The 26849-nt window shown below is 27.5% G+C and overlaps 1 protein-coding gene across 4 annotated transcripts; it reads left to right on the plus strand.

The window, feature by feature from the left end:
- The first annotated feature begins 707 nt into the window (after positions 1–707).
- On the plus strand, positions 708–24291 carry LOC105153749 (uncharacterized). 4 transcript variants are annotated; one of them, XM_011068776.2, is made up of 29 exons: positions 708–3220; positions 4400–4906; positions 5779–6090; positions 6291–6462; positions 6555–6815; positions 8452–9054; positions 9241–9555; positions 10937–11086; positions 11432–11611; positions 12405–12830; positions 13662–13753; positions 13838–13986; positions 14388–14498; positions 14952–15296; positions 15537–15751; positions 16566–16678; positions 16756–16897; positions 17014–17114; positions 17479–17654; positions 18401–18687; positions 19905–20112; positions 20282–20465; positions 20528–20740; positions 21031–21156; positions 21498–21662; positions 21811–21960; positions 23086–23317; positions 23393–23572; positions 23924–24291. In XM_011068776.2, exons 1-29 carry the CDS (start codon positions 3152–3154, stop codon positions 24058–24060), a joined length of 6321 nt encoding a protein of 2106 aa, XP_011067078.1. In that variant the 5' UTR covers positions 708–3151; the 3' UTR covers positions 24061–24291. The 4 variants fall into 4 exon arrangements, with proteins under 4 accessions (XP_011067078.1, XP_011067079.1, XP_011067080.1 ...); XM_011068777.2 differs by having other exon boundaries at positions 21501–21662; XM_011068778.2 differs by lacking the exons at positions 10937–11086; positions 11432–11611 and having other exon boundaries at positions 714–3220.
- Positions 24292–26849: the final 2558 nt, after the last annotated feature.

Here is a 26849-nt window from a genome sequence, read left to right on the forward strand (position 1 = left end):
GATTACGATCACCGATGAAAGGATTGGAATCAGAACTGAAAATTGAATATAACCTCGAACCGAAACCATTTGGATTCGGTCAATTAGTAAATTCCATATTAAATTGATAAGTAATTGAGTATGATATTGTTATTCTAGTTTTGTTTATGATAGCATTTCAAGATCGAAAAAGATTTCGGCACACGATTTACAGAATTGGATATGTATATCCAGACAACACACAATATTTATGAAATATTTACTGCAAATCTTGTAGTAAATGCTACGGAAATATTTAAAAGACATTATAATTCAAGTAAAAACTACCAGAAATATTTATTTATATTTATCATAAATATTATATTAAATAGTTTAGTCTATCTTTTAATATTCGAATAAAGCTTTATATAAAATATGTATAAAATATTTATATAACATTTTAAGAGATGAATAATAATAATGAATAATATTTATCATAAATATTCTGTGCTGAGTATAAATTCGCTCCGCGTACAAAATATTTAAACACTTCTATAAGATCCGCTTTGACTGAAAATAGGTTTATTTCTCTATTTGATTTATTCTCATCCTAAAGCTGTCCATATTATAGACTATAATCGACAATAATCATAATTTTTGTAACAATTACTTTTTTCTTCTTTTACAGATTCCTTTTCCGGAATTAAAATATTAATACGTGTCTGTGACTTGAAGTTTATGTTAAGAACGACAAAAAATTTCGATTGAAATTGAAATTTTAAGAAAATTTTTTTATCTTTTTCGGCATAAAATCCATCTCACAAACACATATTAATGCTGGAAAAGGATTTTCGAATCTTTGTAAAAGAGGAAAAAGTAATTGTTATACAAAAATTATGATTTAGTCAATAATATACACGACTTTAATTTTGGAATATCTCTTTTGTTAGACCTTCGATCATAATTTTGCAAACTCAGAATTGTTTGTGCATGTCATACGATTCCGGGGAATATATTATTTGGTACGCGCGCGCGTATGACTTATAGAATTTCTGCACTAAAGGAATTATAACTATAATTATAAGGGAAATATAGAGATGATAGTTGTAAGAGCTGAAATAAAGTGAATTTTTATTTTTTTCTCCGATTTTCTCGTTAGAGTGGTGCGTTTTTTTGTGCTTTTATTGTGTAAAAAGATTTGATCTATAAAGCTAATTCGGAGAAATTGTCAATTTGCAATTGTCAATAATTCCTATTGGTTTGTAATTGTCATTATTTTATAGATTTTTATGCATTATACTGTCTGATAAAATTTAACTTTTTTTTTGTCTTTGACACGTGAAATGTCATTTCTCGAAGATTTTTAGTCGCTAGTTTGAATCCGTGCACAGAAAAGTTCTATCACGTCACATTTTTGAGAAAATTGGTATAATATAGTGAAAAGTGATGATTTTGATCATATTTAGAATGGAATTGTGATTAAGAAAATAAATACTATTTTTTATATACAAAATAAGTTTTTTTGTTTCTATATGATTTTTTATGAGTTACATAAGATTGAAGTTAGGTATACACGTTGTTTGGCGCTATCGTATTGCGCCTTTACTTTGTACGAGATACTACTGCCTCTTGATTATTGCCCTAGTTTACATTGTACACTTGATACGGATACTAATTAGTAACTTTCTATTGAGTTGTCTTAATTTCAGTGATATGTGTAAACACTGTAAACATGTATATAATATGTGTGTTTGATTAATCATTTTGATGCATATTGTATAAATTTAGTATATTAATCTTTAAATACATTGCTTAAATTAAGAGAATTTTAATAGAAAGTTATTAGTTAATACGCATATCAAGTACACAAGTAAGTAAACTAGGCCATTCTGAGGATAGTATGACACTTGCTAGAAGATTATTCAACCACAATATGTGTATTTTCGGAAAATATTACGTGAAGATGATCTTTGTTACACTTCTTTTTTTATGTATATTCTTTTTTATTTAATTTTTTATTACTTTTTTGTATTCTTTTTTTATTTTTTGTTTTATTTTTATTATTCCGTCACATCACGAATTTTTCTCGACTTCGAATAAATCAGACAGTAATAATTTCAAACTTACGTAACTCTCGTAAAAAATTAAAAACAAAAAAAATAAAAATAAAAAACTCATTTTTTATAAAAGAGCAAAGTAAAAACATTTCAAATTAGTGTAGACAAAATTGACAAAATAAAATTTCCTTAATACTACTGTAAATATGGTTAAAATTGTAATTTCTTGCCTATGTTACTCTAATTTTTCTAAGAAATGTGACGTGGTAGATAAATTCTAAGCATCGTTTTCAACATCAAAAAATACTTTGGAAATGATACTTTGCAAGCCAAAGACAAAATTAGTGTCAGATAATATTATTTTTTTGCGCAGGAAAAATCTTACACAATGTACCCGAATTTGGAGGAGTGTATTATCAGATACTGTATTATGTGACGTGCAGCGATGGAAATGCAAGCTGAAAGCAGAGAGCCTATATTATATTTATAATACGAGCACATTTATATATGTTTTCGAAGCAATTATTTTAACTTGCATTTACTGATGTGAGTCCATCAATTACGACTTCAAATTCTTCAACAATTAGTCAAAATAAATAATCGATAAATAAATTGTAAATACATTTCGTCTCCGTGATGAGATTCTAAAGACTGTAATAAAAGGCCGCATGAAATAGCAATTTTATTCATTTTTCATCCCGTGTTATCCATGTTCCTCGCGTCGGTCTCTTTATAAGGTTAGCTTGCAATAATCATCAACAAGCAGAAGTTTGCTCGCGCACCATCAATTGGCAAATATTTCTGTTTGCAGTCGTTTGTTTGTTGTGTCGACTCTCGTGTTTGCATCCGGCATCCTTTTTTCTGTTCTATGTACATATGCGTGTGCGTGAGCACATATTTCAAATCGAGATCTTTTTTCTCTTTTCGTTTCATTATCTTTTGTTAAGATGATCTTTAACCCTTCTAGCTGATAACTCTCCGATTTTCATGAATCAGAGCACTTGTTTCCTCGAGTATATCAATATCTGCTTCTGGATAAAGCGACGCCGATCAGCACTCAAGCTCGGCGCCACGATTTTAGAAGGAGCCGGAGATCAGTATAATATGATGCTCGGTGTATTGTGGAAGTATCGAAAATGACGTCGTGTTTTAATTATTTCTTCGCTGCTCTCTGCCTCTTTTATATAGCTGCTTTTTCTACCGCGGTATGTGATGGGATTGTTTACTTACAAGTGACTTTTTGTGATTTACGTAGCCATTTCAATTTTATCTTAAACAAGAGACACTATGTTTAAAATTATAATCTGAATGCAGACTAGACTGCATTAACTGAGATTGAAGTAAAAAGACTATGGCAAACTTGATTGGTCACTAAAAGTATTAATATTTTATTATTATTTATAATAATATGTATGGAGATACAAATTTGTAATGCAAAATTTTTAGTCTTATTCTTTTTTTCTAAAATTGATGAAGTAAAAAAATTTACTTTACTTTTAAATTAAAAGTTTGATAAAAATAATGATGTACTTTATCAATGTAATAATAATATAATACTTAGTATGTGATAAATAATCTGATGTTTGGAAATCAGAATCTGATGAATTGTAAAATATTACTTGCGCCCATCAATTGCCTGTTATATGAAAATATATGTCTGAAATGTAATGTAAATTTACTACCAGATATGTCAATCAGACTGCAAAAACATATAATTAGATGAAGACTGAAAACGTGTGTTATTTCCTTAAAATTTCTGTCATTTATTCTTAAAATACTCTTTATTAATTACATTGCTAAAATTTTTTAAAATTATGTGTAAGCTTTTTTTTATGGTAAAGTGTACACAACATAATTAAGTAATTATTATTATAGTCTTGTATATATTGATATAAACAAAAATAATACGATGACAAAGTGCAATATTTATAAATGTAGCTAATTTGTAGCAATTGTCAAAATTTTAATTTGTTAAATAAAATTTAGATACCTATACACTTTTTAACAAAAACTGGGGAACTATAAGCAATTATCAAAGAATTATTAAATATATCTTATTCACTTACTTGATATGTAATTTATTGCATTTACTGTAATCAAATTTATTAATTAATTTTAAAGTATATAAGTATATTTTATTCACGACAATAAATCGAAGAAATTTGATATAAATGTTGATCTATTTGGGAATTTTAATAATAAAAATCAAGACTATTTTTTATATTAGGTGTTGGAATTAATTCGTAGCGTTTTTAATGAAAGAATGTTATTTATTTCACATGAGCATTAAAAAATACATTAATGAAAGTACTTCCCATCACTTGTAAAACGCTACGAATTAATTCCAACACCTAATATTATTTTGACAATTTTTATTATCGCAGATTTATAATCCAAGATTAACAACTACAAAACCGCCAGAACGTCGTGAATTAGTACTTCCTTGGCATTCAACTGAGAAAATACACTCGCGTGTTCAAACAACATCTCCTTTTCCAATATGGCATCAATTGTGGGATAATATTACATCCAAATCTGGCACAAAGAATTGGAGCCCTTGGCGGAAGACTTCGGGTAGTGAAATTGAACAAAGAACGCAAATTGATATTCCCGAACAGATTTCTGAAAAAGTTCCAGAACAACAGCGTAATTTCAAATTTGATAAATTGGAACAGCAAGAAAGTCTGAAATTTCCTTTTCAGTACGAAGATTTTACAGAATTTGATAAAAATTACGGATACTTTAAGAATGAATCAAAATATGGAAATCGCATTCGGCCTCAAAACGAGATTGATTTTGAACATAAATCATTGAAAAATGATGAGAACAAAAAAATGCAGATAGAATTTGAGAATGAAGATTTGTATGAAGGTGTAGATATTGACAGCACGGTAATTCTTTTTATATATCTAAACAGAATTATTCATTAAATATCGTTTGTATTAGGAGTGTGATTTAGTTTTGAGGGTTTTTTTTTCTAACTAATTTATTTAAACAACATATCACATAAACGTTTAATAACTGTTGCACAATCAATATTTAATTCTTTGATAAGTTTTGACGTGGATAAGTTGTGTTGGATTTTCGTCCAATAATGCTTGCAAACTGCATTTTTCAACTTTTATCATTAACATTGAAATCACTACTTTTGAATCGATATAACCAATATTCACATGTTTTAATTGATACAACACCATAAATTTCTATCAGAGTTCCATGATCTTCAGTCGCCGTTTTCTTCTGATTAAAAAACAAAAGCAACGTTCGAAAATGTTTTTAGGAAGCTCCATTTTTTAAATGGTATAAACACGATGTTTATTGCATCTATTGTCAATAAATGATTAAATATCATAGAGTAATATTAAAGCATTAAGAAATAATTGCTGTGATTGGAATGTCTTCGACAACACTGACATTAATGCCATTTCTTGACAAAACCTTCAAAAAACTAAATCAATATTCAAGATATTGTACAAGATATCTAATAATTTTATTTTCAAAACATTTTTACTGAGATATAAAACCTTTATACATATTTTTTTATGATTCTTTATACTTCTCTAAATATATAACATACAAATTTGAAAAGTACATATATAATAAACTTTGATGTACAACGTTTTAAATAAAAAAAGTTTATAAAGCTAAATTTTAAAATTTAAAGTTTTAAGATTAAAGAGCTTTTAAAAGTCTCTTATTTATTTCAATTTTTATTTCACGTATTTGTTTGCATTACAATAATATCGGTTTTATCTTTTTACAGAAACCACGAAAAGGAAATTTACTTCTTTCACGAAAATCGCAGCACAAAATAGCCCGATATAATCCTCGATTAGGTGTTGAATGTCCTGACAACAATTCCACAGGGCAATTTGTTTATCCACCAGATTGTAAATTCTTCGTCAATTGTTGGAAGGGTCGTGCATTTGTTCAACCTTGTGCTCCAGGCACTCATTTTAATCCTGATACTTTGGAATGTGATTTTCCGCATAAAGTAAAATGCTATGAGGAACCTGCGTATTTCAAAGAGTCAGATTCTGTATTCCAAATTAATCGAAAATTACAGAAGTTGCAAGTGCGTTTTTAACAATATATTATGAATTATAAATTATTATAAATTTAAATATAAATTAAAATTTTATTTTATTTTTCAAATTTATTAACTTTGATAATATATTGTGATTTAAACAAAACATTTCTTTTTTAATATACATATTTTTTAATATACATTTCGCATATCCATCATACTTTATCGATTTATTTGACATTTTACAGGAACCAAAATGTCCACCATATTTAATTGGTTTATTACCACATCATGGAGATTGCACGAAATTTGTACAATGTGCACACGGTGCAACTTATATTATGAGTTGTGGCCCTGGAACAGTTTTCAATCCCACTATTGGTACATGTGATTGGCCGCATAATGTAAAGGGTTGCGAAGGTAATAATAAATGATTAGTTAGTGTAAAAAATAATTTGTTTTATCGTAAAAATAATGTGAAGTTTTATTTAAACGTATTCTGTTATATATAGATATTTTTAAATCTGATAAAAAAGTACCATCTGCATCTCCAAATTTTAATTTTGAGTATGATAGTGCGAAATATATCGAAGCAAAGAAAATTACATGTCCTGCGGATTTCATCGGATTATTGCCTCATCCGGAGACGTGTAAAAAATTCCTTCAATGTGCAAATGGTGTTACTCACGTAATGGACTGTGGTCCTGGAACAGCTTTCAATCCTGTTACAACGGTTTGTGATTGGCCACATAACGTACCCAGCTGCAAAACAGGTATATTAATTGCAACAAATAATGCAAATTGTTAATTTTAGCAATTTATCATTTTTGTTAAAATAATTTGTAATTATATTCTCTAGTAGAAAAGATCACGTCACAAAGTTACGAAATAATGAAACCTAAAATAAATAAATCACGTAACGGATTGTTTCAAATCAATACGTGATTTTTTTAAATCACGTAATTTGAAAAATCATATGAGAAATAATTTTATCTATCGCATGTGATCTTATAGTTATCGAATTTTAAAGAATTGAATAATAGAAATAGAATAAAAAAACATGTCATTACATGACTTTTTAAATTACATAATTAAAAAAAATCACATACTGATTTGAAACAATAAAGTGTTTTACTTGTCTTAATTATATGATTTTGTTTTTACGTGTCTTAATTATATGATTTTGTTAACTCTCTTTGTGACGTGATCTTTTTCAATAGAACTTATCTCTAAGAAAACTAGTTTAATATGTACGATATACATATGTAGATATATTAGTAATTAAGTCAATGTGTTGACAAATTCTATATTATTCATAACAATCAATATTAGATTGAACTAAACGATCATTGATATATTCTGTATCATGTCGATTTTAAGTGACTTGTTGAATATGCTACGTGAAATACCAAGTAATCTGCAATATTCTTATTTGTGTTTATTATATAGAAACTGTAAACGTTTTAAGCAAATTTTGAAATTTTACAGGAAATTTAATTCTGAACAAAACTTTCCTATAAACATGATAGAAACATGTTCTTTTAAAAAGTTAGTGTTAAAAAATTTCTGGAAAATTATGATTTATAAATAGGGGAACTATACATTTTTTAACATCTTAAACCTAAAATCTTGAATATTTTACTTACTTTTAAATACGAAAAAATACTTCAAGTGAAAGTGGATTTCGATGTATTTTGCTTATGTTGTTTATCTTTTAAATGGAGGCAATAAAGTACATGAAAACCACTTCCATTTTTTAAAATTGAATTATATGATTTTTTTTTACATAGTATGTGATTCCTTTAATTATTCTGCATATAAAAATATTAAAGTAGAGATATTAAAAAAAAATCAATAGTTTATCAGATATTTAACATTTAATATCAACATATGTTAAAATAAAATATAAAATATATCGTAAACTGTTGGTTTTTTATATATCTTTTCTTTCTCCTTTTATATGGAGAATAATTAGAGAAATTTACCATGTACAAAAATTGTATAATTTCATTTAAAAAAATGGAAGTGATAAAAAAAAACAACGTGAACGTCTCTTAAAACTATTCCATTTTCATTTGAAATATTTTTTGTCATCAGAAATAAGTAAAATATTCGAAGTGTTTGGTTTAAGTGAACCATTCTGTATACACGTAGCATAATTATAAATGTATGCATTCATGCATGATATTGAAAAGTATTTTATAATTACATTTTTTTTTATAACCAAAATGTCAAACAGTTTGAACGGGCGGTCTATCACTATTATAGTTTGGTGACTTGCGCAATGTGGAATACGTTATTTAAACGATTATAAATTATTTTTAACAGGATCTGTTATTAATTAATATTTTCTAAAATATTCTAAAAATAATAAATTCTAATAATAAATTCATATTTTTTGAATTATAGGTAAATTTGATGATAAGGTACACAGGATGGAGGATACTACTTGGATTCCACTTGTTGCTTCTACTACATCACGATCAAATCAAAATCCAACATTTAAATCAACCTGGAAACCATTTACGACATCTTCAAGTCCATCTTGGATATCAACATGGACAACTCCAAGGCCGTTTTATGATCGTTCTGAACATCATGTTTATGATTACGATCATACACCTAGAGAAAGTCAATATCAAGATTATGGACCACATCTAGAATGGAAACCAAGTAATGGAAATTTGAGACAATCCTTTGATAACAATTACGAGTTTCAAGACAGGCAATGGATGGAAAACCATAGAATTGATCAAAATCCACAACCAGTTTATCATTCCGATCGTCCAGAAGGATCGTGGTCATACGAGCATAGGAATCAAAATCATCGTTATGATCATAGATATTATCCTCCTGGTTATCATCATCATCATCATCATCACCATCATTATCATAATTATGGACCTACATCAAATCCGTCAGTAAATCCAAATTGGAACGTCGGTAATCCTACTACTCTTATTGGTGATCAAAAATATGATCAAGGATACCAAGGATATACTCCAAATGCAGGTAATAGTCATTGGCACTTTGATTCTAATCATTACGATCATCATTATTTTGAACATGTTGCGTCAAATGAAACAAATTAAAGACGACATCAACCATATTTTCCTTCTAAAGAATACAATGAAAATAACAGTCAGTTTTCTAATGTACATAATGAAACAAAGTTTTCTAACGTTTCTGATTTATTAGATAGTCAAAGGACCGATCATGATTTGCATCCGATTAAGCAAGATTATAATTGGACGATGCCAGGATTATATTATCCTAGTTCTAATTATACTTTTCCATTCGCTGAAAATGTTTTGCTAAATAATAGTAATAATAATAAATTTACTAAAAATTCAAATCAGAATAAATCGCGACAAGATAGATTACTTCCTACTTGGATAGGACAAGAAAATACGACTTGGAATCAATCAAATGGATCTTTTGCTTTCAACCCGAGTACATGGCATGATCAACAGAAAGTACAGATGGAAATTCAAACACGTTCGTGGGATCAAGGTAAATAAAAATTAATGTTAAACTTGTTTATTATTTTAATAAATCATTAATTTACTTACATATTTTTATATAAAATTGTATGTATATAAAATTATGATACTTAATTAATATTTTCGTGATTACGATTGTTATGTAAAAATATTTCATTTATGTTTGTTTATTGTATATTTAGATTAGATTAATTTTTTAATTAAATTTATTAGATATTTTCATTGAATTTATATATATTATTATTTTCAATTAAATTAAAAAGTTTGTTAGTACATTTATACTTGTACACTTGTACAAATAATAATAGTACAAATTAATAATAATGTGCTGTTGCAAACTTTACTGGCGAATATTTGCACGCTGCATGAATTAACTTTGTGAATTGTACATAAAATTTAGTTATTATCAGCATGATATCATTGAAATAATACAAATATACAAATATAATATTGCTTTTTAGTAGTTATGATGCAAGAAATATGTATCTAATAATATGTATGGGAATTATATTGCATGTTGATGTTTCATGAAAAATTAAAAATGTATACAGTAAGATAAGTAAATAAATACATTATATACATTTAAGTAATAAAATATTTATATTAGAGATGCACCGGATATCCGGAAAGTATCCGGTGCCGGTATTATCCGGCACTTTTTTACTATTCAACCGGATAGTCGGATATTAGTATTCCGGAATATATCCGGTTGAAATTTGATATCATTAAATTATTGATTTTTTCTTATATAAACGTTCTAAAAATAAATATGAATATTCATGATGCTATATAATATCTTTTTCTCTATAAGCTTTTTTTTTAAGAGATATTTCCTCGGTTAATCCGATGTTACATTCTATCCGAATATCCGGTATCCGGTAATTTTACGATGTATATCCCTAATTTATATAATACATATTAATCAACTATGGATCAATGTTGTGAATATTATATAAATAATTAATTCTAGACACACATACAGCTGAAAAATTCGAAAACACACTATGGGTCTGGAAGATCCAGTGTGTTGATAGATTGTAACTTTTATAGATTGTAACTCTGATTTAAATTAAATATATTTAAAACCTTTTTTTATTTTAAAGTTTTGAGATTTAGGAACCTGCATAATAATGTCAAAAGGATTTATATATTAAGTTACAAAACACGGAACTTTCTCTTTTCTTTTCTTCGTATATGGAACAAACGAAACTTCAATTGAGTTTGGGAAATTCATGTATATGTTTAGAGTTAAATTTATAAATCAGAAATTATATACATAAAAAATTCGAAATGTTCGTGTATTCATAGCTTATTATTATTAAGAAAAAGTTTTTTTTACACAAAATTTATTATCTAACTAAATATGAATGAGAAAGTTTAATATTTCATAGGTATGGCCAGTCAAGATGATAAATTGCAACAGCAATTTGGCAAAAATATATATCAACAAAGCACAGTTGATAAAGAAACAAATGCAAACACCGCACAGTGGGCATTAAAAACAAATGTCTTGTCAAATTCAAAGAATCAAATAAATTTAGGTTTGTAAGTGTAACTTTCTAATTTTTATTCATTTATTTGCTTGATGCTAATTACATATTAAATACAAATTTATATATATATATATATTAGGTGTTGGAATTAATTCGTAGCGTTTTACAAGTGATGGGAAATACTTTCATTAATGTATTTTTTAATGCTCATGTGAAATAAATAACATTCTTTCATTAAAAACGCTACGAATTAATTCCAACACCTAATATATATATATATATGATATATACAAGACATATATACTAAAATAGCTCAAATACTTATTATACTTAGTTCATTATATTGTCTCAAAATTATTTAAAAATTATACTCTCTAACGTTTTGTAATTTAGAATCTACGAATACAACTGAACATCCGAGATCAAACTTTTATCCAAATGGAATATATGTCAATGCAAATGGCATAAAAGGTCATTACATCACAAAAGAAATTGAGGACAATCAAAAGCATTCAAAGAGCCATCAATCACATAGTACTCAAAACCCTATCAACTGGAACAACATTTTTAATAGTACAATTATTATATTGAAATATATTATTTGGTCATTCAACTTACACTACTTTTAATTAATTTTATTTTACATTACTTGCTGATTTTCTTTTTAATGTTCAATTGTTTTGAATTTATATTATCATTATATCTTTTTAATTCTTAATTTAAAAATTTTCTATATACAGGGTGTCCGGCAAGATTTCTGCAATAGAGTATATGTAGATAGAAACTAAACTGAGTTGAAAAATCCTCTACCATTTTGCAATTTTCGCAATAATTAACGAGATATTAATTATTAAAAATTATCAAAAAAATTGGTCTTTAATAATTTTTTACTCAAATACTATCAACTTTATAGAAAAACTGCAAGAGACAAAAATTGTTTATTTTCTTTTCATAGATCTCTCTAAGAATTTTTTTCAGAATTTTTTAATACCGTATTTTCTCATGTTGATAAAAATAAGAAAATGCAGTATTAAAAAGTTGATAAAAAATTCTGAAAAAATTCTTAAAGCTCTATGAAAGGAAAATAAACAATTTCTCTCTCTCTTTCTCTCTCTCTCTCTCTCTCTCTCTCTCTTTCTCTTTCTCTATCGACAAAAACGGTTATTATTTATCACTTAATGTAATGTGCATTGGGGACCATTATAAACTAGTTGTTGATTATCATTGGATTGATTGTTTATGCTATAATTTTGTTAATAAGTATAATAATTGTGATATATATATATATATATATATATATATATATTCAAATTTTGCAATTTACATCTAAATGTTTTATTAAAACTACATATTTTTTTTTTAATAGATTCTGAAAATAATTATACTTTGTTTACGACAACGCTGATGACAACAACAGAGAAAATTTCCAATAAACAACTTGAGTTGTCAAGAAGAGGACGGGAGTTTGAAAATACTGCGAAAGAAAAAGAGTTGCATAATTCTGATAACATAAATGATTTTAATTTATCCAGTGCATCAATTGAATATGAAGATGATTACTGGAGTGGTAACGATACGAAAACAAGTAATGTAAATTTAAGACCTCCAAATATTATAGAACCTGAAATAAGTGATTACAATGTGGATGTATTAGACAAAAATATCTGGAAGCCTAGATTAGTTTTCGAAAATAAGACCAAGACAACGACGGCTTCATCGGTCATTATGAAAATCGGTCCGAAAAATACCGATATTGAACTTTTTAATATAGAAACAGCCCCATTTCAAGAAGGTAAGTTAATGATTTAAAAATTATATAAATTTATGTGTTTTTATCTATAAAATGAGTGCTCGCATGTGTGCGTAAAAAATAAACTTTGGTAAGTTATTCTTTAATTATTTTTTTGCATGGATTTATTCGTAATTGCTTTCTTGCGCATTGTTATGCCACTCAAAGTATATGATGCAATAACGAAATAAACTTGTTTTACTTTAGATTAAGAATTAGGAAAAAAATATATCGTTCTTTGTCGCAAAGAATAATATTGCAATGAGATTTGTAAGCCGATAATTAAAATCAATACTGTGCTAACTTAAATCTTTCTATTTACTAATCGCTATTTATTAAAATATTTATAATATGTATTTTATGTGCAACATTTTTTACATAATAATTATTCATGGATATTAGATAACACTAAAAAGTTAAAATGTAACTTTTATTTTTAATATTATATACTTGTCCATTATATAAGAATTATTTACACATTATATTATTAAATTTATGTATTAAATTTATGTATTATATATTATATTTATTTACATAAATTTGTTTAGCTAACTTAATTGGTTTTATCCTTTTGCATGTATTCGCTTTTTGTGCTTCCGCATGACATTAACTTAATTATAACTTTGGGGAAAAATTAGTATTATATATAAAAATATATTCGTGTAAATATATATCAAATATACATGATAATATAAATCATATTGTATATTCTATATTGGATCTACAAATAAGTGATAGCTAAATAAATAAATAAAATATAAGTAAATAAAACATTTATTATTAATTAATTTTAATTAATAACAATTTAATTAACAATAATTAATTTTATTGTAGAAGAGCCGTCATTCCCAGTTTATTACGTGCCGCCAGTGCATCCATTAACTCATTCAAAAAAGTCCGTTCGACTAACGCCTATATCTGGTCAGGTGAGAACATTTACATAAAGATAAATTTAAAAAATTTAATCTTAATTATAATAACAAAAAGCATTTTATTTAATATATCAATAGATTATTCGTTTGAGAGGTGGTTCTGAGCCAAGCAATGGTTATGTTGAGATACAAGGTGAACTGCCTGGTTGGGGTATTGTATGCGATTCTAGAAATAGTTGGACTTTAAAAGAAGCTCATATTTTATGTAGACAACTCGGATATAGCAGGTATGTAAAATGAAAAATTATTCTATTTAAAAAATTGTGTTGAAACTATTTGTATCTGTATTATTATACATTAGCTATATACAATAAGTAAGTATCTACAATATCATTAAATGATTGTAAAGACAATTAATGACATAGTAGCTTTGTATATCTTTTTTTAATAGATTCCTTATCTAGATGTAATAACATTGTTTAACAAAAAAATCAGAACGAAACCAGTCATATCTCTTAATTTTTGGACGTTGAGTATGAATCTGAATTTCACTTATACAGCACAGATTTCCAATGTTCTAAAGATGTTTTTATCTATTATTAACTTTCATTATTTGAGATGAAAATATAAAATGATTGGCAATGGGAAACGTAATATTCTACAAACTATTGTATTTTATTTATTATAGAGGCGCAGAAATGGCTTGGCAAGGCAGAAACAATCATAATAATATGCCAACTTGGATCGCTGCAAATACTGTAACATGTCTCGGCAATGAAACCAGATTTCAATCATGCAAGTAAGATATGAGCTATCAGAGATTTATAAATATTCCTTTTATTGAATAAAGATGGTCATTAAAATCTAGATTTGATAATATTTTTGAGGCTTCCACAGATACTTCCTATATAAAAATTATGCGTTTCACGAGTTTTCCGAACATTTCGTGATACCATATATCAGGCTGCTCTTCGCCTTGATGAAGTGGACTGCAAGGTTCATGAAACATTGGCATTCCAAGAATGGATCTGGACACGGAGAAAACCCGCGAAACGCATAATCTTTATACAAAATCTAGATTTCTTATGCACATAATAATAGCAAAATATTTATAATTAATACCTTTGGTTTTTGTTACGTTTATGGCTATCTTTCATTTGTAATGTTTTTTGTCGACGCAAATTGTAATAAAAATTGTTACTTTAAAATTTATCGTGATAAATTTACTCTAAAATTAATCATAATAATTTAGATTCACACATAATCAAGAGTGCCATATAGATAGAGATGCAATTGGTGTGCGATGTATTCCTAATCGTATCGCACATTGTTACAAGGACGAAATACCTCATAATGGTCAATGCTATTACTTAGCTGATCCTGATAGTGGATTTAATCACGCTGAAGCATTGGAATATTGCAAACGAAGGAATGCACGACTCATTGACATTACTAATCAGGCGGAAAATAACTTTGTTTCGGAATGGCTATTGCAATCGTATCCGGAAGTTAGCTCAATTATGACTTCTGGCTTCGGTTTTACTAGCATGGGTCGCACCTTATGGATCTGGGCGAATTCTGCTCATGCCAAATTTAAGTATGATTCTTAGAATACCTATAGCTTCTATTTAAGTTGTTACAAAATGTTAAATTCATTTTTTTATTATTAATATTTATATTTTTGTATTTTTATCTATATAATAAAACATATTCTTTTGTTTTTCTATCAAGCTAATAATAACTTCTTTGGATGAAAAATTTATTTGCATCCTATTAAAAATAAATAAACTTAAAAAGATTATTATGTTTTTGAATTTTTTGTGAAACATTTTGTTAGATTTACAAAGTGGTGGCCTGGGTGGATGAACGATACGAAACAATCACCATGGGTAGGATCTCGTCCTCTTTGTATTGTGATGAAGAGGAAATTTTCGTGTCATGAACGATCTGAATTGATTTGTGACACAGATTACTTCTTCTGGGACACTGAAGACTGTGCAACTACTTCCAAAGGACATTCTTTTATTTGCAAAAGGCCTTATGATGATATTGGTATTATTAAAGAATTATTGAATATATAAACAATATATAATATTAGGTGTTGGAATTAATTCGTAGCGTTTTACAAGTGATGGGAAGTACTTTCATTAATGTATTTTTTAATGCTCATGTGAAATAAATAACATTCTTTCATTAAAAACGCTACGAATTAATTCCAACACCTAATATAATAATATATATTAAAATACCCAGCAAACGAGAATGGATTGAAATGAATTGAAATGGATTCAGATTTTCAAAAATATTGATTCACGAATGTCAAAATGAATACTTTTCAATCCTGAATTTTTATTCATTTATAGGAATTGCATGTCATTTGTAGGAGCATATCTCTATACCTTTCAATCTAAAAATAATATTAACTTTTTCTGTGCATACTGTGAATACTGTTCAATTCAAAATTTTGAATAGGAAAGTTTTTCAATCCAATTGCATCCAATTGAATCCAATTGAATCCAATTGAATCCAATTAAAGTCAAGAAAAAGAATGCTATTTAAAATACGCATTCGAATAGAAAAAAATTTCAATCCATTTTAATTCATTCTCGTTTGCTGGGTATATAGATGTATATGAGAAATTAGACACACAAATAAGTTGTGAGAAATTATTTATTTTTAATAATATCTTTTGTCTCTTGTACTATAAAAATAATGTTGCTATGCTTTATCGAATTTTACTTAATTTGATTTGAAATATACAAATATACGACATAAAGTGATGCATGACTTTGTAATATATGTATATCTATTATGATAAATATCTTAAATACAAAAAGACAATTTATAAACTTATTTATTTGTTTAGGTTGCGTTTATGGGAAAGGAAATCAATACACTGGAAAAGCTAATGTAACAATATCAGGAAATGAATGTCTTTCGTGGGCCGATAAAAGAATAGTACATCAATTACGTATAAATGTAGATGCCTTTATGTGTATACATATTAAAAATATGCTTTCCATTAAATCAAAGAATAACTTAATTTTTATCATTAGGTTGTTAATAAAGAAATTCGAGACAAACTGGAAATGCATAACTATTGCAGAAATCCTAATCCAATAAAAGAATCGAGACCGTGGTGCTTTACAGGAACCGGAAAGCGTGAATATTGCGATATTCCTGCCTGTGGAAATATTGGTATCTATTTGACTAAAATATATCAGTAGATATCGAATCTTTTCAATAAAATTGTGAAAAAAGGGGTAAAAATAAAGATTGTAATACTACATAAAATTAATTTTTTTTTTCTTTAGATTCAAAACGATCTATGTTGACTGGTCAATGCAAACCTAAACATTTTGAATGTACGCCAGGAGAGTGCATTCCATCTCCATGGGTTTGTGATGGAGAGGAGGTGAGATATAGAATAGAATATATTTATTCACTTCAGCATATATAGCCAAGAAAGGGACTTAGTTCATCATTTTTTACTTTAATCTTGCTCATCCTTTTGTGTCTTCTACACGCACTTTATTTACCTATCTAAATTAAAATTATCTGATCTCTAAATTTGCTCTACATAGTTTTTCCTCTCCCCTAACTTGTCTACCCAACTAATCAAATGTTTGCTAACGTTGCCAATTATTAAACTATGTTTATAAAACTTCTATGATAAAAAAAAGAATCTTAACTTTTTAATAAACTTATCATTGTGTTTATTTTATTTAAGTAAAGATTAATGATATAATTATTATAACATTTAATATAATGTTATTTAGGATTGTACAAATGGGGCTGACGAAAGAAAATGTGTATTGGATCTGAATCTCTTTGAAAAATCTACAAAACATAAACTTGAAGGCTATGATGTCGAAAAATGGTTAAATACACCTTTAAAAACCTGTGCATTAAGATGCAAAGAAGCTGATTTTATTTGTCGCTCATTTAACCATAAGTTTGTTTAAAAGTTATTTTTATTTATTAAGTTATTTAATTTATATTTAATTATTGATTTATATGCAACGCATATCTCATGAGAAGCGATATTAAGAAAAAGAACATTTCATTACTTAAATATTAAATTAGTAAATTTATTTAATTAACATTTATCTAATGATAAATAATATCAATAGTATATTTAGTATATTTTATAAAAGTTATCTATAAAAGATATGTAATTTATATAAAGTGTAACTAAGGGAGGATAAACATCTGGGATGAAATCCCTACATCAAACATGTAAAATACATATATATATATATATATATATATAAATTTATATAAAATTTATATAAATGTATATCTGCAAACCCCCATTGTTACTAAGATACAGCTCAAACAAAAGTTTATTAATGAGAAATGAAAAAATAATATTTATTATTATACATATTTAATATTATTTATTTTCCATTTTTAATTACAACGAATGTTCAAAGTATCTTCAATCTTTATTTAATACACGCACGAATATGTTGTGTCATGAACTAATAATATAAACATTTGAGCTGTAACAACAGGTTTGCGATATATGAACTTTTTTTCGCTCTCAAAGTTTGTCCTCTTATTTCAGTTATATTGTGTATAATCGCTGCATAAAAACAAAATGACTTTTTTCGTAACAACTACATTGTGATCATTGAGATTAATTATTTTCTTTTTATAATGTACAGTTATTTACAAAGATATTATATTCTGTTTTAGATTGAATGGTAACGTGTGTTTATTGAGTAATAGTAACATCGGCTTGACTGGTGCACTCAAACCTGACAAAGAGTTCGATTATTACGAAATGAGAGAGAGAAGCATGAACTGTGATGGCATGTATATTTGCAATAATCGCAAGTGTATAAATCAAACAAAAGTCTGCGACGGCAAAAATGATTGCAACGATCGCAGCGATGAGAATATCTGCACAGCTGAAAATTTTGATTACGGTATTCGCTTGGCTGGTGCAAATAAAAGTTATGAAGGTCGAATAGAAGTCAAAAGTAAGTATTATATCCTTGATAAAAAAATCGGCTTTAATTATACACTTTAGAGGAATCCGATCATATTGATCTCTATATTTTGACAAGGTCATGATTTCCAATAGATTTCAGTTGGCACTCGTTGTTTGTTTATACAGAAATTTTGAAAAATTATATGAAAATATATAAAAAAAATTTTTATCAGAGACAATTGCAAGAATACATAAAAAGTATTCAAGTAAACAAATTACATAAAAAGTAAAGTATATAATGTAGCATATATTTTAACGTAATATAACAAAGACTTTATTATTTTCATTTGTGTTATTAGTTTAAATGCTCCCTTTTAATTATGTCACATACATTTAAATTTAATTTTTTAACAATTTATTTCATATTTAAAATTTTTTCTGTAAGTAATTATACGATATGTAAAAATAAAATCTACACATATGTTTTTTTTTTAAATTGTAAAGAAATGATGAAATAAACAGTTAAGTTCAAATATTTCCGGCTCAAAATAGAAGAAATGTTAAAAGAAGAAAAGACAATTATTGTTTTTTAATATAACCTCCTTTAAGTTCAATACACTTTGATATATGTATCTTCATGCACTTAAAAAATAATAGTAATCGCCTGGGAAAAAATTATCCATATATGTATAATTATATATAAATATATATAAAATTACATGTAATTGTACGTAATTATGTACATATAATTATATATAATTCTATATGGGCATATTATATATATGTATATATATATATATATATATATATATATATATATAATTATATAACCATTTATATTTATATATGAAAAATTTGTCCCCGCTCGGAACCAAATATGGATTGTAAGGTCTACAGTCCGAGCGATTACTATGTTTACTCACGAAATTGAAATCAGACTTGCGAGGGAGGAGATTTCACACCGACGAAGAACTTTAAATAGCCGTCGAGACTCATTTTGAGACTAACAGTTTTTTTTTAAAGACATGGAAATATACCAAGTATATTAAATTTAAGAGAAATGATATTGAAAAACAATAATCGCCGTTTTTTTTCTTTCAACGTTTCTTCTATTTTGGACCGAAAACTTACTATGTACAATATTTTAGAAGCAAAGTGGTTTCTCTCTCTCTCTCTCTCTCTCTCTCTCTCTCTCTCTCTCTCTCTCTCACACACATTCTTTTCTTTTATTTTATATTTTTTCTCAATGTCCATATTGTTGAATAGTTCTAGGACATTGGGGCCAGGTATGTGACGACGGCTTTGGTATGATCAATGCTGGTGTTATTTGCAAAGAGCTTGGATTCGATCTTGGAGCTTTGGAAGTTAGACCGGGTGGATTTTACGGAAATCTCGATCCACCCACGAGATTTATGGTAGATCAATTGAAATGTCGTGGAAATGAAACTACATTACGTGAATGCGATTTTAACGGGTAAAAATTGACGTTATATTTTATTTAAAATTTGTAAACATATAAATATTTTTAATATTGTAATGTTGGAAATTGATCGTTACATCGCGTCGGATGTACATTGCTTATAATAATTCAATTAAAATTGGCACGATGTAACTGAATTATTTATATATATTTTTGTTTTTAGATGGGGAGTTCATAATTGTCAACCGGAAGAGGCTGTTGGAATCGTATGTAAGACCGCAGTCAATACTTGTCAGGAAGGTTATTGGAAATGTAAGAATAGTCCAACTTGCATACCGACTCCTTTCATTTGCGACGAAGTGGTCGATTGTCCAGATCAGTCCGATGAAAGTTCAGAATATTGCGATGTAAGAAAGTTGGAAGAAAAGTAGAAATAGATTTGCATATCTTTTATTATCTTTGATTTTAGGCACCATTTGAGTTGCGCTTGGCGAATGGTAGCAATTCTCTGCAAGGAAGAGTAGAAGTGCGTCATCATGGCGTGTGGGGTACCGTGTGCGATGATGACTTTACAAATGCTACAGCAGTAGTCATTTGTAGATCTTTAGGATACGGTGGTATCGCAATAGCTAAGAAAAACGGTTTCTTTGGACCTGGCCAAGGACCAATATGGCTCGATGAGGTATTACATTTGTAGCATAAAATATTTTGATTTCTTGCAAAGAAATTTGTTAATTTTTAAATTTTTGTTTATCTTACTATATTTTATATTTTCTTAAATATACATATTTAACATATTTTCAATATATTTTAAGTATTTCGTGATAATTAATTTAATGAAGAAGATAATGGCTGATATAAATAATAATATATAAAATATACATATAGTCTACTGTATGTCTACGATATTATCTACTGTATGTCTTATTTTATTAATATTCTAAGAAAATTTTCTTAATTTTTACAAAAAAGGTTTTCTGTCATGGAAATGAATCGCAATTATATCGATGTGAGCATAATCACTGGGGTCAACATAATTGCGATCATAATGAGGACGCAGGTGTAATTTGTTCACCTGGAGATGTTAACGATGCCGAAGTAAATAAAACAAATAATTATTATATCTTAATTTATTTTATTATATTTTTTTATATTAAAGTTTATTTTATTTGTTAGATTACGTATTGAACAATAATATTAAAATTTAACATATTTGTACAAAGAAGTATATGTAAATTGCTTAATTATTTAAATTAATATTTCAATTTATTTAATATACAGTAAAATATAACGTAACAATGTACTAAATATGTACACAGTATATAAATACTTGACATAAGTTGTAATGATTGCATTTATTAAAACAATTTCAAAGTAAACAAAAATTTCATAACTTTAATATGATTTGCTGTTTATTTCTTAATTTTACTTTTATTAAGCAGTCATACTGGATAAACAGCCAAGAACATTCGGAACAAAACATTAACGAGCTGCTTCCATCAAATTGTGGCCAACGTGCCAAAGATTTCGATAGCGATGAAGATTTAATATTTCAGAAAGTAGTACATGGCTCCATTGCACCAAAAGGCACTTATCCTTGGCAGGTAAATTATTTTTAGAAGAAATATTATTGGATTTTTTATAGTAACTAATGAAGAATTATCATTATTTTATATTCATTATGTTAAAATAAATATTGCGTCAGATGTACAGCGAGATTGATGGTAAAAGAGATTGTTAAATAATATTTAGGCTAGTATTCGAGTTCGAGGGCACAGTCGATCAAATCATTGGTGCGGTGCTGTTATTATATCGCCTCTACACGTGCTAACAGCAGCACATTGTCTAGAAGGTTACAACAAAGGCACATATTTTGTTCGTGCGGGTGATTATAATACGGATGTAAGTGAACGTAATTATTATCTAATAAAATTATCATTGAATTTCTAAGAACATTTACTACATCTCGGTAAAAAGTTTTTCATGAATATGTATAAATATGTATAAACTATTATTATATCTATTACACTAAAAAGTAATTTTACAAAAGAAAGATTGTATATATTAAGATTGAATATATAGAGGAAAGATCCCTATTATGAAATACCGAATTCATTTTGAATAAATGCTAGAAGTTTATGGGCAGAATTTAAAAAAATAATATGTTATTCTGAAAGGAATTTAATAAGCTTTAAGATAATGTTATATAAAATTTAATTCAAATTCCATTTTTTTTTAAATTAAAGAAATGTAAAAAGTGAGCAAATCGCAAAGTCAAAAAATTGTGCTCCTAATATGAGATGCCTCGAAAAATCGATAGTAAAACGCAAAGTATACAATATTGTAACTGAAAAACTTTATTTAATGTTTCTTAAATACAAACAAACACAGCCAGAGTGCGCGAAAAATGAGTATTTATATTTTAGCAACGATTTTCACTATGACATGGGAGCATTATTTCATATTAGAAATATCTTGAGTACTTCATATTACGATTTCTACGCCTTACGATTTATCAAATCTAACTTCTGTAATTAAGCAATTCAACATATCCCGTACTTTTTCTATTAGTACGACCTTACTCATCACTACATAAAGAATTTATTACTAAATATTTATTTATTAAGTAATAAACAATGTTTAAAGGCTCATCTCAATGAAACTTGAAGACATCCAAATTCTAAAAATCTTTTTTACAATGACTACAGGCATGATCTAATAATGAATTTTCTACTAAATAGTTTTCAATCCAAGAGCAATAAATTCATGGTGGAACCAATAGATAGTATCTATTAGTTCTTTATTTAGCAGAAACGCCGCTATCTCATATTAGGCGCCTAATAGGGGGGGCTCTCATAATAGGAAGGGCTTTTCTCTATGGATATGAATGAACATGTTTAAGAATATTTGTGTATGTTTGTACATATTTATACATATTTATGCATAAAAAATTTTTTACCAGGCATTTTATATATATTTGTTAAATATGTGACACTTTACACTTTAAATCATATTTGATATCCTCAGATTCACGAAGGAACGGAAATAGAAGCCAACATCGAAGATTATTACGTACACGAGGAATTTCGTAAAGGCCACAGAATGAACAATGATATCGCTTTGGTTTTACTTAAAGGTCTCGGCATCCCGCTTGGCAAAGATATCATGCCAATTTGCTTGCCGGCTGAGAATGCCGAATATCCGCCTGGACTGAATTGCACGATTAGTGGATTCGGCAGTATTGAAACGGGCAAGACGAGTAGGTATTAAATACTGAAGAGAAATATTTTAAGTATTATAAGAATATTATAAGATGTAGTAAATCCTTTTGCAGCGCAATCGAAAAATTTACGATATGGCTGGGTGCCTTTATTGGATCAATCAATTTGCCGAGCTAGTTATGTTTATGGTGAAGGTGCCATAAGTGATGGAATGATGTGTGCTGGATATCTTGATGAAGGTATCGATACATGCGATGGCGATTCCGGAGGTCCTTTAGCATGTTATCACAATGGTAATGTTGAAATAATTAATAAATTAATTATAATTACTGAAATTAGTAAAAGAATCGTACAATAACGGGTCATATAACAATAGAATTTTTTTAAATAATAAAGAATGCAATCAAAATTATAAAAGAAAATTTATGTAATATAGGAGATGGGCAGATAATAGAGTAAAGTTCAGAAAATATTAATATATAAACTTTTTATATCCAAAAAACAGTTTAATTAGTTATCATTTTTTATTCAAAAATTAAAGTTTATGAATTCTATCTTAAAATGAAAAATATTGTATCTTGTTATGTTCAATTAGTACTTGCAATAATAGTATTATTATAAAATTCATATTCCTTTTATAATAGGAGCTTTCAATTTGTACGGGATTACTAGTTGGGGTCAGCATTGCGGTAAAGCAAACAGACCTGGAGTTTACGTTCGTATAGCATATTATCGTCGCTGGATTGATAAAAAAATTAGGGAATCGCTAGTAGGTAGATAAAATGTCGAAATTATAAAATTTGCAATCACACACACATAAACATTTTTGTGCATCTTATTATTTCTTTTACAAAAAACTAATTATGTTCCTCAGAAAACGCCATTTTTTTAAAAATTAGTTTTAAATTGATAAATGAATCATATTAACCGTATTAACAATAATTGTAAATGATAATGCTCTATTTGTAAGTAATTGTTTATCTGTAAATAAGATACTTATTTTGTCATATGATACATGACCATTTTTTCATCCTTTTGTTAATTTATCCTGGTATTTACGTGCATTTTGATATACTTGTAAAATAAAACGTAAATATCAATCATAAAATACAGAAATAATAATAATAAAACAGTCAAAGTAATTTTGTTAATTTGCAGTTTATTTTGTAGTTTATTTTGTAAGACATCTTCATTTCTACAATAATTGCTGATTTTCTGTGGCTTTTATATAATTGAACCTATTTTACACATACACAAACACACACACACACACACACACACACACACACACACACACGCACGCACGCACGCACGCACGCACGCACGCACGCACGCACGCACGCACCCGCATATGCAAACGCAAACGCACACGCACACGCATACGCAAACGCAAACGCAAACGCAACGCACACGCCATGCACACACACACGCACATGCGCACATACATAGTCTCAATATACTTGATCCGATTCAATTCAAAATGACAATTCAATAAATGGCATTTATACACATTGAACATGGTCATGAAAAAAATGGTAATTTGTAATGGTAAATGTAAACTATATATAATAATATTACATTATTGTTATTGATATCATCAGAGTAGCTAATCAAACAATAACTTATTCACTTATTAAATACTTCTTACAGCACTGATTTTCTGTGAAAAGACATATAAAGAACAATGTGTTAATAATGAGAACATTATAATCACTATATAAAATATGACATCAGAAAACAAAATGTCAATTTAATAAAATCAATTTAATATAAAATTTGAAAAGATTGTTATACTTAACACGAAGATTGTACCGAAAGTTATGATTGCTGATTTGCAAAAATCTAAGGAATTACAAGCAGAAAACTTACATTGAATAATTTTATATACATTGAATATTTCTTTAGTTTCCTGCGAAATCTCTAACTAGATCAATATATTTTACCAAGATTCTAGCTATAGTTAAAGATACTTTAGAACGGCAAAAGTTTGTTTCAGCTTTAAAATTCATCTTCAATATCCATCTTCAATACGACAATGCTAATAGAATTCAAGCTAAACAGTTTATATGCAGTTTATTGCTATTGTTATTTATAGTAACGATCGATAATCATCATTTTCGGTGCAATCTTTGTAGAACTAAAATCAATTTTTATATTTTTAGCGTATGTTACACATTTGTAAACATTTGTATATTTATATCATAACATACGTAATATCAATTTTGTCTTGTTTACAAATGTTTTCGAATAAAAAGAAGTTTACAAATCATACTAGATACATGATTGTTTTTCTTAGAAAAAAATTAGGTATTAAATAACAATCTCCTACAAGATTTATCATTTGAAATTTGCCATGATATTTTTCAGTACGTATGCAAAAAAAAATAATTAGAAAATATATACATCAATTGTATTTGCTATAAAATAACACACAAGGAGTGTAAATTGCTCACAGAATTCTGTAAAGGAGATATCCTACTTCTTGTATAGTGCAATTACGATCTTATATCACTTAAAAGGGAATGTTGATCAAAAATTCACACGCTTAGCATAAAATTAATGTTAAATCTAACTTGAATATGCTTAATTTAGGCGTAAAATGACCCGAATCTGTATCTGTGTAGAAAATATATCATAATAAATACAAAATATATAATAAAATTATGAAATATTAAAATATATTTTCCGACATATTTAAATAATAGCTTCTTTAAAATATTATGCAATAGAAAAAAAGCTGCAAAAACTAATAGCGCATTCATGTAACATGCATTCTGATGAAGTTCGAAATCTCAAGTGAAGAGAATTCTGTAAATAATATAAATAATTTTAATTTAAAAAATTGTTAAATATTGGTCCATTATTGTAATGACACAAATTCAGGTCAAACTAACGATTTAATGACTAGATATTAAGCAAAATCGTCGTTTCCCAATAAATTGAACGTACGTGTATTTAAGTGGCGTTAGGCAATTTCGGATTGATCGATCCGCGATTATGATCATCGATATCAATCGTAGATCTCGATGCGAAACAAATCCGTTTTCGCTGCGCTGATTCCTAAATTCGGTTATGGCCTAATTTCGGCTATAATTTAAGTCTAAGTACAGATACTTGTATAATTGTATATACACACACATGATCATCTTTTTATATACAGTGCTGTTAACTACAGAATGTCATCAGTGTCTTCGAAAAGAAAGGTAGTGATAAAATATTATAAGAGAGCGAAATAGTCTGTGACAATAACCAGAAAATGTTTTGCTCGATTATGAAACAGCTTTGCATCGTTGTATCATATGTATTCGCAACAAATTTTTACTTGATGAACATATTGCGTCGAATTTATTATAAAAATCGTACAAAATAATATCCTAGAAAATTCATCAAGAACATAATGTTATCTGAAAAAATGAACGGAGATAATTTCGAATATGTTTGTATTAACAGAGATTAGAAGAAATAGGAATTTCAGAAGACGAATGATGATCGTGATATAACGCTATAAATATTGACAATGTAACACGCATGCCGCTTAAGATGATACAATATATAATCTTACCATTAATA

Source organism: Acromyrmex echinatior, chromosome 3 (genome assembly GCF_024713525.1).
Source record: "Acromyrmex echinatior isolate Ae372 chromosome 3, ASM2471352v2, whole genome shotgun sequence".
NCBI classification, from domain to species: domain Eukaryota; kingdom Metazoa; phylum Arthropoda; class Insecta; order Hymenoptera; family Formicidae; genus Acromyrmex; species Acromyrmex echinatior.